This window comes from Hemicordylus capensis, chromosome 7 (genome assembly GCF_027244095.1).
Source record: "Hemicordylus capensis ecotype Gifberg chromosome 7, rHemCap1.1.pri, whole genome shotgun sequence".
NCBI classification, from domain to species: Eukaryota; Metazoa; Chordata; class Lepidosauria; order Squamata; family Cordylidae; genus Hemicordylus; species Hemicordylus capensis.
This window is the reverse complement of record NC_069663.1, coordinates 10,178,025-10,194,138: the sequence shown is the minus strand read 5'-3', so window position 1 is coordinate 10,194,138 and position 16,114 is coordinate 10,178,025. Positions and strand designations below refer to the sequence as shown.

The 16,114-nt window shown below is 47.8% G+C and overlaps 1 protein-coding gene across 1 annotated transcript; it reads left to right on the top strand.

Annotated features, from left to right (window-relative positions):
- The first annotated feature begins 1,550 nt into the window (after positions 1-1,550).
- On the top strand, positions 1,551-14,249 carry PAQR7 (progestin and adipoQ receptor family member 7). The gene is made up of 2 exons (XM_053267756.1): positions 1,551-1,928; positions 9,911-14,249. Exon 2 carries the CDS (start codon positions 9,945-9,947, stop codon positions 11,001-11,003), a length of 1,059 nt encoding a protein of 352 aa, XP_053123731.1. The 5' UTR covers positions 1,551-1,928; positions 9,911-9,944; the 3' UTR covers positions 11,004-14,249.
- The last annotated feature ends 1,865 nt before the right edge of the window (positions 14,250-16,114 follow it).

Below are 16,114 nucleotides of genomic sequence, written 5' to 3'. Positions count from 1 at the left end.
GATGAGTCCAGTGGTAGAGCAGCTTCTTTGCATGCAGAAGGTCCCAGGCTCTGGCCTCTCCAGGTAGGCCTGGGATAGAATTAAGCCTGAAACCTTGGAGAGCTGCTCAGGGGTGTAGCAAAACTCCTGGGGGCCAGGGGACAAAATCTATGGAGGGGCCCCCCATCGTGCATGTGCCCCAGCACCTTAAGTCACGCCCCCTGTGTCTGACATCCGATGCAAGGGGCAGGGCAACCAGCATCTCCCCACCGCCACTCCTACATCCTCAGTGCTGCTGCCCCACCACTGCTTCTGATCTTGGCATCTCTGGAATGTAGGGGGGTGAGCCGAGTGGGACAGGCCTCTGTGGCCTGCCTGCCTCTCCAGCCCGCCTGTGCACCGTGCAATTCCAATATGGACATTGCATGCCTGTGACGCCACGGGCATGCGACATCCATAGTGGAGCTGCGCAGTTCCGCCAGAGAGGCAGGCTGGCCAGAAAGGCCCGCTGTTGCTGCTATGGGGGTTGGCTTGCCCCGCACAGCTCACCCCCCACCCCCAGAGGCCAAGATAAGTGGCGGGGCAAGGCAGGGCAGGGTGATGGAGGGTCAAACTGTTTGCAGGCCCCCTGACCCTCTGGGCCCAGGGACAGTTGTCCCTGCTTGTTTAGTGGACACTACTCCCAGGGAGGTGCTCTTAGTCCCTGGGCAATACTGAACTAGATGGACCAATGTTCTGATTTGGTATGAGGCAGCTTCCTATGTTCCTGTGTAGGATTCCTGCCAGAACAAAAAATGAGCTCTGAAGTCCATATTGATTAAAAACACCCGTGCCAGGCTACATTTTGGAGTCTGGACCTAAAGGCCTTTTGCACACACCCCACCATGAACATCACCCCCTGTGACACACACAGTATTCTTAACATGAGGGCACAAACAGCAACTGAACAATGGTCAGTCCTGCCACTTACATTAGCTGAATGCACTACTGTTCACGCCAGAACATGCTCAGGAAAGATGGAAACTTACTTTCTTATTTTTAGAATCAATCCTGAACAAGATGTTTCTCACTGACTGACCACATTTTGCATGGCAGTCCTTCCACTTAAATTAGCGGGCCCTCTGCAAGTCTGAACTGCCAAATGCTGCTTGGAGCACTGCTTTGCCTTAATGATTCACGCCTGGAACATTCCTTGGAATAGTGCCCCCAGTCAAGTAACAAGTGGAAGAGAATCGGCGTCAGTTTAAAGTGGAACGTGCGTTCTGACGCCCATGGCCGCTTTTTCAGTAAAGGCGAGCTCACACATTACTCTCCCCAAGATGTTACTGGATTTCTGCTCCCATAATCCCCACGCCCAGTGGCCTTTGGCTGGGGACTATGGGAGTTGGAAGTCCAATAACATCTGGAGACCCAACGTTGAGCATCCCTGATCTAAAGAACAAGGCACCCTGACTGGGCCTGTGCCTTTAAGAACTCGAATAGAGAATTTTGGCACGTGCCGCTTCTCGTGAAATGTGGGGAGAGAAAAGCTGCGCGTGCAGGCACGCGACACACAGCTGTGCAAGCTCGCGCGAGGCCTAGCGCATCTGGGCGCCCGGCGCAGGCGTGGGATCGCGACGCGGACCCTTCTCTTTTCTCTGCCGGCGTCGTCGTCGTCGTCTTCCGCATCAGGGGTCTCTCCTCCCTGCTCCACTAATCGGGCCCTGCCTGCAGCCTCTAGGGGGCGTTGCGGCTGCTTCTCTGGTCTCTCTGCCTGCAGCTGCGTGGGGGGAAAGGAAAACAGGCGAGGCGGGTCCCCCTGGAGGGCGGTGGTTGCCGCAGAGGGGCGGCCTTGGCTGCCCTCCTGGGCTGGCTCTCTTGTCTCTTCTTCCCTCCTTGCTTTTGTCTGCTTTCGGCGGCGCCGCTGGAGTTCTCGCAGCAGCATCCTCGAGGAGCAGCAGCAGCAGCAGGTCAGTGAAAGAAAAAGGGGGGCGAAAATGGGGTTTCCTCTCCCCCCCCCCGCCGCCAATATCTGGGGATTCTGCAGTAAAAGAGCAGAAAACCTGGAGGGCAGGCAAGAGAGGCTTCTGGGGGACCCGGGTGTTGTAGGTATTTCAGGGACACTCCTTCCCTCCCGAAAGCTCTACCCTTTAACGCCCAAGTGTGGCAAAGAGATTCCGGCGGCGGGGGGGGGGGGGAATCCTTTGCGGCTTCCTGGATGTTCTGCAGCGGGGCTGATGCATATTTACTCATCACTGAGCACCCCCGCCCCGACTCCCGAATAAGCGAACATAGGAGAACTGCGTTTTTCTTTGCAGTCCGTCTGTGCACCCTTAACTTGCGAGTGAGTCGCCTTGAACGCCGTTTACTGCTGACGCAAGATGCATAGGAGGATCGGGCTGCGTTGTTTTACCAGCGCAAAACTTTAAACATCCTAGAAATTTTAGGCGGCTTTCTGGTGTTTTTGAAACTGTCGGCTGATCAAGGAGAAGATGAGAAAATTTTGGAGGAAAATGCGGATGAGCGGGAGGAAAGAGGCTTTTGGCTCAAACCTGCCTTTTGTTTGGGTGCAAGCTGGTGTTGCCCAATATTTGGAGGACTCCTCTTCTAATCTTAATAGTGCCGGTGTCTGTGGATCTTGTGTGACTCTAGAGATAGTAGGCTGGCGTGTGTCAACCTGTGTTTGCTGCTTCGTGGTCTCTCACAACTCTAGAAAGCATGGGGGAAATTATAGACTCAAATGTGTTTACTCCAGAAACAAGTTGGGGCTTGCAAAATAGCAGTGGAGAGTTGAGGCAGCTTGAAGATCCTCTATTTAAATTATCTTTAATTCTAAAACATTGATCTCTTGTGGCTTTATTGTATTAAATGAAGAAAACAACAGAGTTCAGGTGTCTTCTTTAGAAGGCTGCTTACAGGTTGCAGTTAAAGAACCTTCAAGCCCCACTTTCATTGCATTATGTAATGGTGGGATGTTGTCCTAAATTCGTGCACCTGGTTTGGAGAAGGGCTATTCCTACTATTGCCAAAGGATGGAATGACTTTAAGTCAATTAATCAACAACCCTTCTAACAAACGATTGTGTGTGTGCAAACCTGCATATTGCCAAACCCTTAGCTTGAGGGTACTTTTGAGATACTGACAGTGTTCGTGTGAGAGAACTTGATAAACAAAAGTTTCTGTCACTGTTAGAAGAGCCAGTATGGAGAAGTGCAGGGCTGGTGTGGTTTCTTGTCATCTTGTTCCTACCAGAATATCTGTTGCTATGGAAGTGGTTTAAATTTTTTAAGCAAGGGTGCATCCTTGGGATCTTTTAGCATAATTAATATTAACCGGAGGGTTCAGGTCTTGCGGTAGCAAGCACGAACTGTCACCTTAGCTAAGCAGAGTCTGTCCTGGTTGCATTTGAATGGGAGACTAGAAGTGTGAGCACTGTAAGATATTCCCCTCATGGGATGGAGCCGATCTGGGAAGAGCATCTAGGTTCCAAGTTCCCCCTCTGACATCTCCAAGATAGAGCTGAGAGAGAGTTCTGCCCGCCAACCTTGGAGAAGCCACTGCCAGTCTGTGTACTGAGCTAGATAGACCAATGGTCTGACTCGGTATATGGCAGCTTCCTATGTTCCTAATATCTGTTCAGTTCTCCCGAGTGTACAGACTTGCTTAAGAACCACCCTTGCTGTCTTAGTATAGCATTCTGTCATATAGCATTCTTTGCAAGCATCTCAGCAACCAGGTCAGTTGCCCACCAGAAATTGGTGGGCGGTCCACCAGCAGATCGCAGTTTAGAAACATAGGAAGCAGACTTGTACCAAGTCAGAGCATTGGTCCATCTAGCTCAGTATTGTCTGCATCGGGGGTTGGCAAAGTTCACCAGCCACAGTGTATTGGGGAGTTGCCGCTCATCATCTGGAGAACCAAGCTGGCCTACCCGCTGGTCTGTACTGACTGGCAGTGACTTCTCCATGGCTTCAGGCAAGAGTCTTCTGAGCCCTCCCTGGAAATGCCAGGGATTGAAACTGGCACCTTTTGCATGCAAAGCAGATACTCTGCCACTCAGCTACAGCCCCATCCCCAAGCTATGGCCTTATCTACCTCCTGCCCTCCCCTAGTGTAGTGAATAGAGTATTTGACTGGCACTGACTAAGGAGACCGGAGCAGCCATGGTGCTTATTGGGGATCTTGTCAGCTCTCAGCCAAGCCTCTCTCCCAGGGTTGTTCTGAGAATAAGATGAGGAGCCCATGTAAGCTGACTTGAGGAGAGCTGGTCTGGTGGTAGTGAGCATGACTTGTCCCCTTAGCGAAGCAGGGTCAGCCCTGGTTGCATATGAATGGGAGACTAGAAGTGTGAACACTGCAAGATATTCCCCTTAGAGCATGGAGCTGCTCTGGGAAGAGCAGAAGATTTCTTCAAGTTCCCTCCCTGGCAGCATCTCCAAGATAGGGCTGAGAGAGGTTCCTGCCTGCAACCTTGGAGAAGCCGCTGCCAGTCTGTGAAGACAATACTGAGCTAGATAGACCAATGGTCCAACTCAGTATATGGCAGTTTTCTTTGTTCCTATGATCTCCCTGAAAGGAGGAATAGGATACAGATGAAATAAAAAGAGGGAAAAGAAATAAGAGCCTCCCTATCTCTGGCAATTTTAAAAAAGGCACTGAAGACACATTGATTCACCCACGCTATTAATTAGATTTATGGATTTGAATTTTTAATGTTGGTTTTAAATGGTTTTAATGTTTAAATGATTTTAATTGTTTAATTTAGTTTTGCTTTTAATTGTTTTGTTTTTGTTTTGATGTAAACTGCCCTGAGCCATTTTTGGAAGCGCGGAATATAAATCAAATAAATAAAAGATAACTTCCTTAGTCATTTTTCATTGATTGGATATTTTTTATTCTGTATTACAGGAACACGGGTTCCCCAAACTGCCCCCAAGGTTTGGGGTCTTAGGGTAAAGTAAACAAGATTATTCTTGGTCCCATCCCCACCTCCAGTGTTTCAAATTGGCCTCCACTGATTAAACCAGCAGCACCGTTAAGCCTAGCCTGTACATACAGCATAATAATAATAATAATAATAATAATAATAATAATAATAATAAATAAAAACAACAGCAACAACATTGATAATAAAATTCAGCCATCCCAGGTCCTTGGGAAGGACTTGATGTCTGTATAAAACAAACCAGTCAATAACACCTGTCTGACTGTGTAAATAAATAAATAATAAATGTATAGGGAGAGCATGCTGTGCAGTGTTAAAAACCTCTCTGCATGTAGAAATTTAGGCAAATTGCTACAGCAGGCAGAGAGCTGAGCTAGAATCCTCTTCCCTCATGTGCTAGGTTTTAGTTTGCAGGGAGGCTTTGTTTTTGTGTTTAACGTTAGGGAGCATTAAAAAATGGCACCTCCTTGCACCTGGAGCAACTGGCTGCATCCATAGTCCTGAGCCGACTAGGTTGATATAGCAGTTGATTAAACCAATTAAAGATTTCAACCTGTTACAGCATCAAGGTAATAAATTATGTTTGTGCTGATTTATGACCATTTCTGATAAAACCTTGTGGATTCTTGGTAGTGTTGCATGTTATATGCATGGTCAATTACGATATGCTTTCCTTTTAAAAAAAACAAACCCTTTTGCCACCAATGTATTAAATTATAGATAGTTATTCAGCGTGGAAAAGCCACTACTGAAAGGTGTTATGAATGCTAGCTGTTGAGTGACCATGTATATCGAGGACTACATATGTTGTACTACAACTCCTATCATCCCCAGCCACTGCGTGTTCCTGTGTGGCTGGGGATGATGGGAGTTGTAGTCCCACAACATCTGGGACCCAAGTTTGAGAACCCTTGATGTACAGGGTTTGAAGCAGAATAGAGGAGACTTTGGCATTTTTCCTATAAGCAATGCAAACCTGTTATGAAGTTGTTTCAGCTCTGTGAGGGCTGCTTATAACTAGAAACTCTTGCCCAAATCTGAATTAGTAATATCTGGCAGCAAATAAAAAGGCAGTTTCAAAAATATGAAGCTAAGGGAAGAGTTTCCAGGAAGAATGAGGCTGAATGGTTTGTAATTTTATGGAACTGGAAATCGAGGCCAGAATAATATACTCTGGCTTATTTCATTTCCAAAATGTTTTAGAGCTTCCTTCTCCCACCAAAAGCTTTCAAAAGAACATTTTTTTCTTGTGCAGCTTTATGTTGACTATTGAGGTTATCTGCCCTGCACCATATGGATTAGGCAGGCTCCAAATCTGCTATCAGGTTTGCCTTTCTAGATCAGATCCAGGTGAATCTAGTCCTGTATTCTGTTTCCTGTAGCAACTGGCCACTTACTTTTGGATTATTATAAACAGTCCATGATGGTAACAGACAACTCTTTTGTTTCCTTGCATCTGTTACTCCAAAGATATACTGTCTCTGAACATGGAGGTTCTGTTCTCTGCTTTTAATAGCCTACCTAATAGTGGCCATATCTATGTCCTGTGGGAATTAACTTCATATACATTGATTGTGTTGTCTGAAAAAATACTTTGTTTTGTCAGTCCTAAACTGCTTTGTAGTCAGTTTCATTTTGTGATCCTAATCACAAAATATTACGGAGAAAAATCTCTCCATGTTCTTTGTAACTTTCTCAACCTTTCCCATGTCCCTCTTTACCCATATTTTTTTTTCCTGCACTGAGATGCTCTGAATGGAACATAGGAGGCTGCCTTCTACTGAGTCACACCATTGGTCCATTCAGGGCTGCTCAACTTTGGCCCTCCTGCAGATGTTGGCCTACGACTCCCATAATCCCTGGCTATTGGCCCCTGTGGCTGGGGATTATGAAAGCTGTAGTTCAGAAACAGCTGGGGGGCCTAACCTGAGCAGGCCTGGACAGACTGATAGCAGCTTCTCCAAGGTTGCAGGCAGGAGTCTCTCTCAGCCCTATCTTGGAGATGCTGCCAGGGAGGGAACTTGGAACCTTCTGCTCTTTCCCATCACCTATGGGGAATTTCTTGCAGTACTCACATGTAGTTTCCCATTCAAATGCAACCAGGGCGACCCTGCTTAGCAAAGGGGACAATTCATGCAGCAGGGAAATGACTTGACTACTAAGCCAGACTAGGTTGCCAGTTCGAATCCCTGCTGGTACGTTTCCCAGATTATGAGAAACATTTATATTGGGCAGCAGCAATATAGGAAGATGCTGAAAGGCATCATCTCACACTGCGCGGGAGGAGGCAATGTCAAACACCCTCCCCCCTTCCGTATTCTACCAAAGACAACCACAGGTCTCCGTGGTCGCCAGGAGTCGACACCGACTCGACGGCACACGTTACCTTTTCACCACAAGACCAGCTCTCCTGGGTTAGTCTTCCAATCATAGAATGTTTTCTTGACTTGGGAGGGGCCTTGGAGGTCTTCAAGCTCAGTGCAGGAAATACTATAGTGTCCCTGTCAGTCTCTGTTTGAAAACCTCCAGTGAAAATCTCATGCAGCTCACCACTCCACGAGGCAGACTGTTCTACTATTGAACAAGACTCACCATTAGGAAATTCTTCCTAATGTGTAGCCTAAATTTGGTTCCTTACACTGTCAACCCTTTGGTTCTAGTCCTACCTTCATGGGGGAACCGAGAACGAGTTTCCAGTGTGATCGTCCTCTAGACCCTTGAAAGATGGCTCTCATCCCTGCCCTTCATGTTCGTTCCAGGCGAAACATACCCAGCTCCTTCAACCAATCCTTAGAGGACTTGGTTTCCAGGCACTTTTCTCTGTAGCAAAGCTGCGCCCGCTCCTTGATCAAGTAGATTGCTCTTTTCTTCCTTAGGCTCCAAAGGCATTGCTCCCCTGGGAGTGTCTTCTGTGCCGGCTTCATGTGGCTTGTGTCAGAGATGCTGCTGCTGGATGGTGCTGCTTGATCACAGTCAGTCACTCTCTTCTGTGGAATGGCAGCTTGCAGAAGTTACACGCATGTGGATTGTAGCCCCGATTCTTCTGTGGAACACTATATTTGCCTGAATGTAATACTAGGTTTTCCCCCAGTTCTTTCATGCTAGAAATCAGGGGGTCACCTTAAATGCAGAGTCCTCTTCCTTTTGGGCAAATGTAGATATAGCCCATATTTAACCTATTTTTTAAAAAAGGGGATTGTCTTAAATTCAGAGGAGTCGTGTGTTTGGGTAAATACAGTATTTCTTTTAAGCCAGTATGAATTTGGAAGGGGTCAAGGATAAACTCCTCGTCCTATGCTGGCTGTAGGGCTGGAAAGAGAAATCTTCTCTTCTGAAAACTGGAGAGTGTTGGTTTTAACCAAACAAATTAGGATGCTATGAGCTCTTTCCCCACCCCCACCTGAGGTTTGGGCAAGATGCCTGAGCAGCAAACTTGCATAAACTTACTTTTTGGAAAAATAAAAACTCTGTCCTTCCTTACTCATCACTGGGACAAAGAGCTGCATGAGCAGCCTCAATAAGGAACAACCTGAGCTGCTGCCAGAAAGCAGAGGCAGATGGGCCTCCTTTGGTGTGTCTCCCCCCCACCCACCACACATTAGGACTAGCTGCTACCACACACATGCATGCACCCTCTGGAAAAAAGGGTATAATTCTTGCTTCAGAACTCTTTGTGATTACAACTATGGTGAAGAATAGGATGCATAGTAGCCCAAAGCTCATTTTGGAATGCAGCAGCATAAAAACTTAGTTCCTCTCTCACCTGCAGGGCGGCCATTTGCCAGGTAGAGCTGTGTGGTTAACTGTGCAGCTCTACCTGATGAATGGCCAGCCTGCAGGCGGCATGGCTCTCGGGCAGGGGAGAGAGGAGCAATCTGAGCTGTCTCTTCTGGCTTGTTAGGATGAGCTGCTGCATGTATGGTCAAAGCAGTTCCCCTCCCATACAGAGGAACTGCTTCTTGAATAGGCTGCTCCTTCCGTGTTGCAGTGAGTCAGCTCAGATGCTGATGTGCAGAAGGCAGCTGGTGGTTGCTGTCCAATCAGCAGCACCTGGCCAGAGGTGGCACATCTCCAGCGGTCTCCTTTCTTGCCAGTGCTATTCAGTGAGCCTGTCTGCCTTTCTGAAGCTGCAAGCGCAGAGCCATTCGGAAGCTACTCGGTGCCCCGCATCTTGGCCTGCTGCCCTCACTAAGTGTCTGAGCAGGCTGCTATCTGGCTTGCTAATCTCTCCGCTTGCCAAGATGGCTAATTATTTCACATGGAAACATTGCACGCTTTAATGTTATGAAAATAGCTGTTCGTAAGAAATACCAGGGTTGCACTTTTTGCACCCAGAGCAGATGCCTCTGTTGCCTTCACTTAGGGCAATTCCAAGGGTAACGGAATCAGGCGTGTGATCACTTCTTCAATGACTTTTCAATTTTCAAGTTGATATTGTATGTACCTGCTGGCAAGAGCACTTCTTCTATTATAAGGCCACATTCTTACAAAACCCTTAAATATATTATCGTCTCCTGAAATCTGCAAAATACACATCAGTAACAGAATCAGAATTTTGGACATAACTTCTGATTATGTTAACTACATATTTTGTACATTTTTAACACTTCAGGGTTTTGTAAAAAATATGGCCTTATAGAAGATGTTCTCGTGTGTGACTTTAAAATTTGCTTATGGCTGCAGACATTGGAAAAAGTGATAACATGCCTGATTGTGTTACCCTTTGAATTGCCCCTCAGGATATAAAGCTTATCCCATTTGTTTAATTACAGCCCTCTATGCCAGGGGTTCCTGACCTTAGGTCCCCAGATGTTGTTGACTATGACTCCCATCATCCCCACCAAGCTCAGGAACCCTTGCTGTGTGCTGCTGCTTTGCCTCCAGGAAAGGTGCTCCCTTCCCCTTGGCCCCCTTTTGGCTTCTGCTTCAACTGTTAACATTCTGTGTGGTGTCCTACAATGCAAATGTTTTTAGAAAGCAACTGACTTCCTCTTCTCTCTTTTGAAGGGGGTTGTGTTCTGCAGAACCTGGCCTTCTGGTCATGGCAACGATTGTGGCAGAGAAGCTCAGCCACCTTTTCATCAATACTCAACACCTGTTGAAAGTCCCTCGGCTCCTGGAGAACGTCCTCCCCTCTCCTTCCTATACTGTGGAGGTGTCAGCTGTCCCCCGGCTCTTCCGGAAGCCGTACATTCACGCCGGCTACCGCCCCCTCAACCAGACCTGGAAGTACTACTTCCTGTCGCTCTTCCAGCAACACAACGAGGCCGTCAATGTCTGGACGCACCTGGTGGCTGCCTTGGTCCTGGTGGTCAGGTTCTGGTGGCTCTCGCAGATGGTTGACTTCCGCAGCGACCTGCACACACAGCCCCTCTTCATCATCTCCGCCTCGTCAATCATCTACACGACGTTCAGCACCTTGGCGCACCTCTTGCAGGCCAAGTCTGAGTTCTGGCACTGTGCCTTCTTCTTCTTGGACTACGTGGGGGTGGCCACCTACCAGTACAGCAGTGCCTTAGTGCATTTCTATTACGCCATAGAGCCAGAGTGGCATGCCAAGGTCGCGGGTTTCTACATCCCTGGAGCGGCCTTGCTGGCGTGGCTTTCCTGTGCTGGCTCCTGCTATGCCAAGTACAGATGTCCCCACCTCTCGTCCCTGCTGGGCAGACTCTGCCAGGAAATGCCCTCCGCCATGGCGTACGCCTTGGACATCAGCCCAGTGCTTCACCGCATTTATGCTTCCTCTTCCTCGGGGCCCACAGACCTGGCCGTCTTATATCACAAGTGCCACGTGCTCTTTTTCCTGATCGGGGCCTTCTTTTTCTCCTACCCATATCCGGAAAAATTGTTCCCTGGGAAGTGCCACTTTGTTGGCCAGGGACACCAGATCTTTCATATGTTCCTCATACTTTGCACCCTCACCCAGGTGGAGGCAGTGCTTCTGGATTACGAAACGAGGCGGCCCATCTACACCCAGCTGCATGGGGACCTGGCGCCCCTCTTTTCCGCTCTGTGCCTTCTCGTTCTGGTGTGCTGCAGCCTCACAGCCCTCTACATGACCGTCAAAGTGAAACGTCAGCTGGCCTGGAAAAAGGAGTGAAAAAGGCGGCGGAGAGAATCGACCTGCCAGTTTCCTTGTGATGCTCGCTCTTGGGCATGAGCGCCGTCCACATGGTTGGACTTTTAAGGTCTTGGGCATTCTGTCTAGGATGGCTGCGGGCCACCTCCCAGCAGGAGAGCTGCCCCTCCTCGAGCAACAGTGTGTTTCTTGTTTACTTCCATGGTGCTTGCTACACTTGAGGGGATCTGGATCAGGAGTTGCATGGTAAAGAGCCCCTGGTGGCGCAGTGGTAAAACTGCTGCCCTGTAACCAGAAGGTTGCAAGTTCGATCCTGACCAAGGGCTCAAGGTTGACTCAGCCTTCCATCCTTCCGAGGTTGGTAAATGAGTACCCAGAATGTTGGGGGGCAATATGCTAAATCATTGTAAACCGCTTAGCTTCCAGCTATAGAGCGGTATATAAATGTAAGTGCTATTGCTATTGCTAAAGGAAGTCATGCAAACAGAGCACTCTTGCAGGAGGAGAGAGCCTGCTGTCTGGATGCAATAGAACTTTGCTTCCAGGGGGCGGTTTGCTCCCCCCAGCAACAGTGCACTGCTTGTACATCTTCCTCACATTTGTAACCCACCCTTCCTATTGGTGGTCTTAGTGGTGGTAAAACTTCAGGAAAGTTGGATCAGGGATTTGACCGGGTGGGTGACCCCTTCCCATATTCTTGGCTCTTGGGCAGGGGTTGGTCTTGCTCTATGCAGGAGCTGGCCACAATGCTGTTTCAGCATACCTGACCTATGCAGTTGCAGGCACGGGATCCGGGATAGCCCACTGGTCCTCTGGTTCATCTGCATGGCTAACAGGGACTCTTGCCGGCCAGGCCAGGCTGTGATGCCTTCCCAGCTGCCTCCTGGTGTTCAAGGCAGGGAATGAAAACATTCCTGATCTTTCTAGAGATTCTCACAGGTGTGTGCAGCCGTGATGAACCAGCAATCCAAGAAGCTGCTGTGCGGATGTGCTTTAAGGCAGGGATGGCTCTATTAGCAGTGCAAGTGGGGTGAAGCTGTTGACAAGTCATGCTATTTTTTTTTTTTTAGTGCCGTTTGGTGGTGAAGAGCTATTTAGACAACTGTTACGTGGAAAGGAATGAACGGCAGGGGGGTGGATGGTCCTAAGTGGCTGTCCCTAAAAATATAATCAAGTGCTGCTCTCGGGCCAAAAGTCCATTTTGTGTAGCACTCTGTCCTGGCCAAATCCCCTGGGAAACTCTCCAGCATAGAAGAAAGCTGCCTTATACTGGGTTGGACCCCTGGTGCATCAAGCTAAGTGTTGTCTACACTGACCGGCAGCAATTCTCCAAGCTTTCAGACAGGTATTCCCCAGTTCTGCCTGGAGATGCTGCCAGGGATTGAACCTGGACCTTCTGCATGCCAAGCAGATGCTCTTCCATTGAGCTATGGTCCTTCTGCAACAGGATATGATGGAGATAACCCTCCCCTGTTGATTGTCCTTAGCATTTGCTAATCAGAGCTATACTGACTCCAGATGTAGAGGTGTCATTCACAGAACAGTTCCCCCTGAGTGTGTCTATTTCTGTTTACTCCACAAAGTCACTTGTGGACATTGTCTCATCTTGTGCCAATGAATTCCATGTCAATTTTGCATCGTGTGAAGAAGTACTTTGTTTCTGTGCTGTTTAGACACTTAAGTCTGGTAGTTGTGACCCCTGATTCTTCTGCGCTGGGTTGCACTTAACATAACTCAGTCAAGAAGTGCTCCAGAACATCTCCAACACGTGACAGATTTTCGGATCCTGAGAAACCCTTGAAAATGTGGGTGGTAGGATATGGTGAACCATATTCCTCATTCACATTGGAAACCATTGTGTTTCAAAATATGGCAATTTGTTGTACAGCCATCAACGTGGCTGTATGAATTGGTCTAGAGTTCTTCAGGGTTGTGTACTTTCATATAATGTTCAGGGGAATATTGGGAATTGAGTGATCTTCAACTCTGTAAATCTAAAGCTTGGGTTTAAACTTGGCCATTTCTATGGTGCTTTCCTGATTACCCGCTACAACAGCGGTAAAATATTTGGCTTGGGCAGATCGTATTGAAAACGTGAATAAAGAATTGAAGCTGTTTGTTGTGCAAAGCCAACAGCAGGGAGCAGTCTCTTCTAGTTTGCGCAAAACTCTACAGTGGGGATATACAGTTTTTTTGTGTGCCGCCCATGCGATGTTATAGGACTGCAACACAGCATTAAAACCCCAAAGAAGGCATCGGAAATGTGAGCGGCAGCTTGCTGACAGCGATGGGTCTGCGATGTCAAAACACAGGTCATTCTGAAACACACTTAAGGCACATAGTGACACTGTTGTAGTGTCCAATCTGGAAGGCGCCCATATGGCAATATTAGTGTACGATAGTCAATGCTTTTCTGCAAGTTCTGAGTGTGATCTTATTCCCCATACACATGTTGCTGTGGGCTTCTGTATTACTTCCTAGAGTCATCTTAGCCTCTGCACACATGATAAGCAGAGACCTTGAGCAATTTTTAAAGCTCCACCTGCTGGCCAGCTCTTGCATTCCATGAGAACTCCCCCTCTTCCCCGGTTGTCATAAAAGTGATCATGAAAAAGGGTGAATTCCTCTTGTAATGCACGAGCTGACCAGCAGGTGGAATTGTGAGAATTATGAGGCCTCTGATCAGCATGTGTACAGAGGGTAAGATCAAGCTAGGAAGTAGTGCGTAAGCTTGCAGCAACATATGTGGGGCGTAAGACCATGCTTTGAACTAGCATGAAAGCTTTGAATATCCTGCCCTTCATTGCCATTTGGAAATGGCCCTAGTTTGGCTCTCATTCTTCGCATGTTTAGAAAAAGAATGTGTTGCAGCTTCTTGGGATACTGGTGAGGGAGCTACATTTTTGGAATGGTCCCTAATTTCCCCTGTAAAAAGAGAAAAACACTCATGGCTCCCTGGTATGTTTGGACCAGAATGTTTTTAGTGTAGCCTTTTACTCTGGGAAACACTTCAGCATGCACACTCCTGTCTGAATTGCAAAGTGGGAGGTCCCTACCACATTTCTGTATGTGCAGCTTGGATCTAACATGTACTGAATATGGTGCAGTTGAGAAAGAAGCATAAAGAGAATTTTTTAGGCGGATGCTCCTATATAATTGTCCTGAAAGGTTCATGTACTAACACTCTTGTTCTTGTCTGTGTTTTTATACATTTATGGGCCTGATGATGCTGTCCTTTGTTTCTATAAACACTTTTCACAAGCCAAATGTGTTCTAGTTTTCTGTCTTGTTTATCCTCACAACCCTGATGATATAACTTGGGTGGAGCGATAGGACACCAGCCCCAACTGAACCCTGGCAGGGATGTAACCATTGCAACCGTCTCTTTAAGAAAGAGAGAAGCTGCCACAAAAGGCTGTGTTCACCTCCAGCAAAAAGGTCAGGTAATGGAGGACCTAAGGCAGCACACAGCTCCAGTGGGTTAGCTTTTAGCTCTTCAGAAGGGAGGGCAGGCCAACAAACAATTCTCATGGCTGGAAGCCTCACCTCTAGGTTGAATCCCCATGAAACTCACTGGGTGACTCTGGGCCGGCCATGTATCTCTCAGCCTAACCTACCTCACAGGGTAGTTGTGAGGATAAAAATCACCTGAGCTCTGCGGAGGAAGAGCGGGATATAAATGTTAAAAAAAATTTTTTAAAGATCAGCGGTGAGTAAGGCAGTTGAAGGAGATGAAACATGTCTGTCTGAAGTGGCAGTGTCCTTCACTCAGCTTTCAGCAGAGTCTCTGGCCATGGGCCGATAACCACCATGGTCCGAGAGCCCCTGGCTCTTTTCCTTAGGCCCATGCCACGAGAATCGCAGCCAGCTGGACTTGCAAAGGGAAGGGGGTGCAGAATGGGACCTCAGTAGATGACCGCAGTGGGTGGTGGATTCCTGTGGACACAGACGGACTGTGTGAATTTAGCTATTATATTGGACACTTTTTCATCTGATGATTTTTAGTCCTGACACTGTCCTTTAAAAGCAGGCAATTCTCATGTTACCGATGGGAAAGTGGTGGGATGGGGACTACTCGTGTTATGACTTGGTAAAGCCCTGCACCCAACTGTTTGTATTGTTCTTGCCTGTGAAGATAAGCAAACCGTGAGTAGCATGGAGTTTGCAGCAATCAGTACTGGAGACGACGACGACGAGGAAGACAAATATTTATATACTGCTCTTCAACAAAACTCTCAAAGCAGTTTACATAGAACAATAAATAATACATTGAGAAGATGGTCTACATAAGGTAGACACCAGCAGCTGCCACTGGAGGGATGCTGTGCTGGGATTGGATGGGGCCAGTCGCTTTCCTCCTGCTAAATAGGAGGAATCCTCTGTCCAACAGAACCTCAGGTTGGCCACTTCTGTTCAAGAGCTCCTTCCAAAGCCTTGTGCCACTGTGTGGCATGTGGCCTGTGAGAAGAAAACGGGTGGGTTTTGTAAAGGTAAAGTGTGCTGTCAAGTCGATTTCGACTCCTGGTGCCCACAGAGCCCTGTGGTTTTCTTTGGTAGAATACAGGAGGGGTTGACCATTGCCTCCTCTCGCGCAGTATGAGATGATGCCTTTCAGCATCTTCCTATAATCGCTGCTGCCTGGAATAGGAGTTTCCCATAGTCTGGGAAACATACCAGCGGGGATTCGAACCGGCAACCTCTGGCTTGTTAGTCAAGCACTTCTCTGCTGCGCCACTTAAGGTGGCTCATGCATCGGTTAGAATTCATTTTCAATGCCTTTCTTTATGCAAACGTTTCTCATTTGCATAGCTTGTTCAAAGTGTTGCCGATTATAGGGTCCTGGCAGCATAATGTTGGGATTTTAAAATGCAGAATCTAAAGATACAAAGAGCTGAACAGTAGTCCAGTGTTGCTCATTGTAAGGCCTGTGTGAAGCTCTGGCCAAAGCGGAATACTCTGCACAGTCCCCCGGGTGCCATGAAGAGATGGCCATTCTCACTGGGCACGGCTGTGTTTTGCCCAGTGCCGGGGTTGGGGCCCTTCAAGGGAAATGGAGTCCTCTGGAGCCCCGGCACCATCCTTGGAAAGCAAACAAAAAGTGTGCCCCTACCCAGTGTGTTCTTCCTGGAGCT

Coding starts and splice junctions, on each gene's coding strand:
- PAQR7 (XM_053267756.1), top strand. CDS start 9,945: ATGGCAACGATTGTGGCAGAGAAGCTCAGCCACCTTTTCATCAATACT.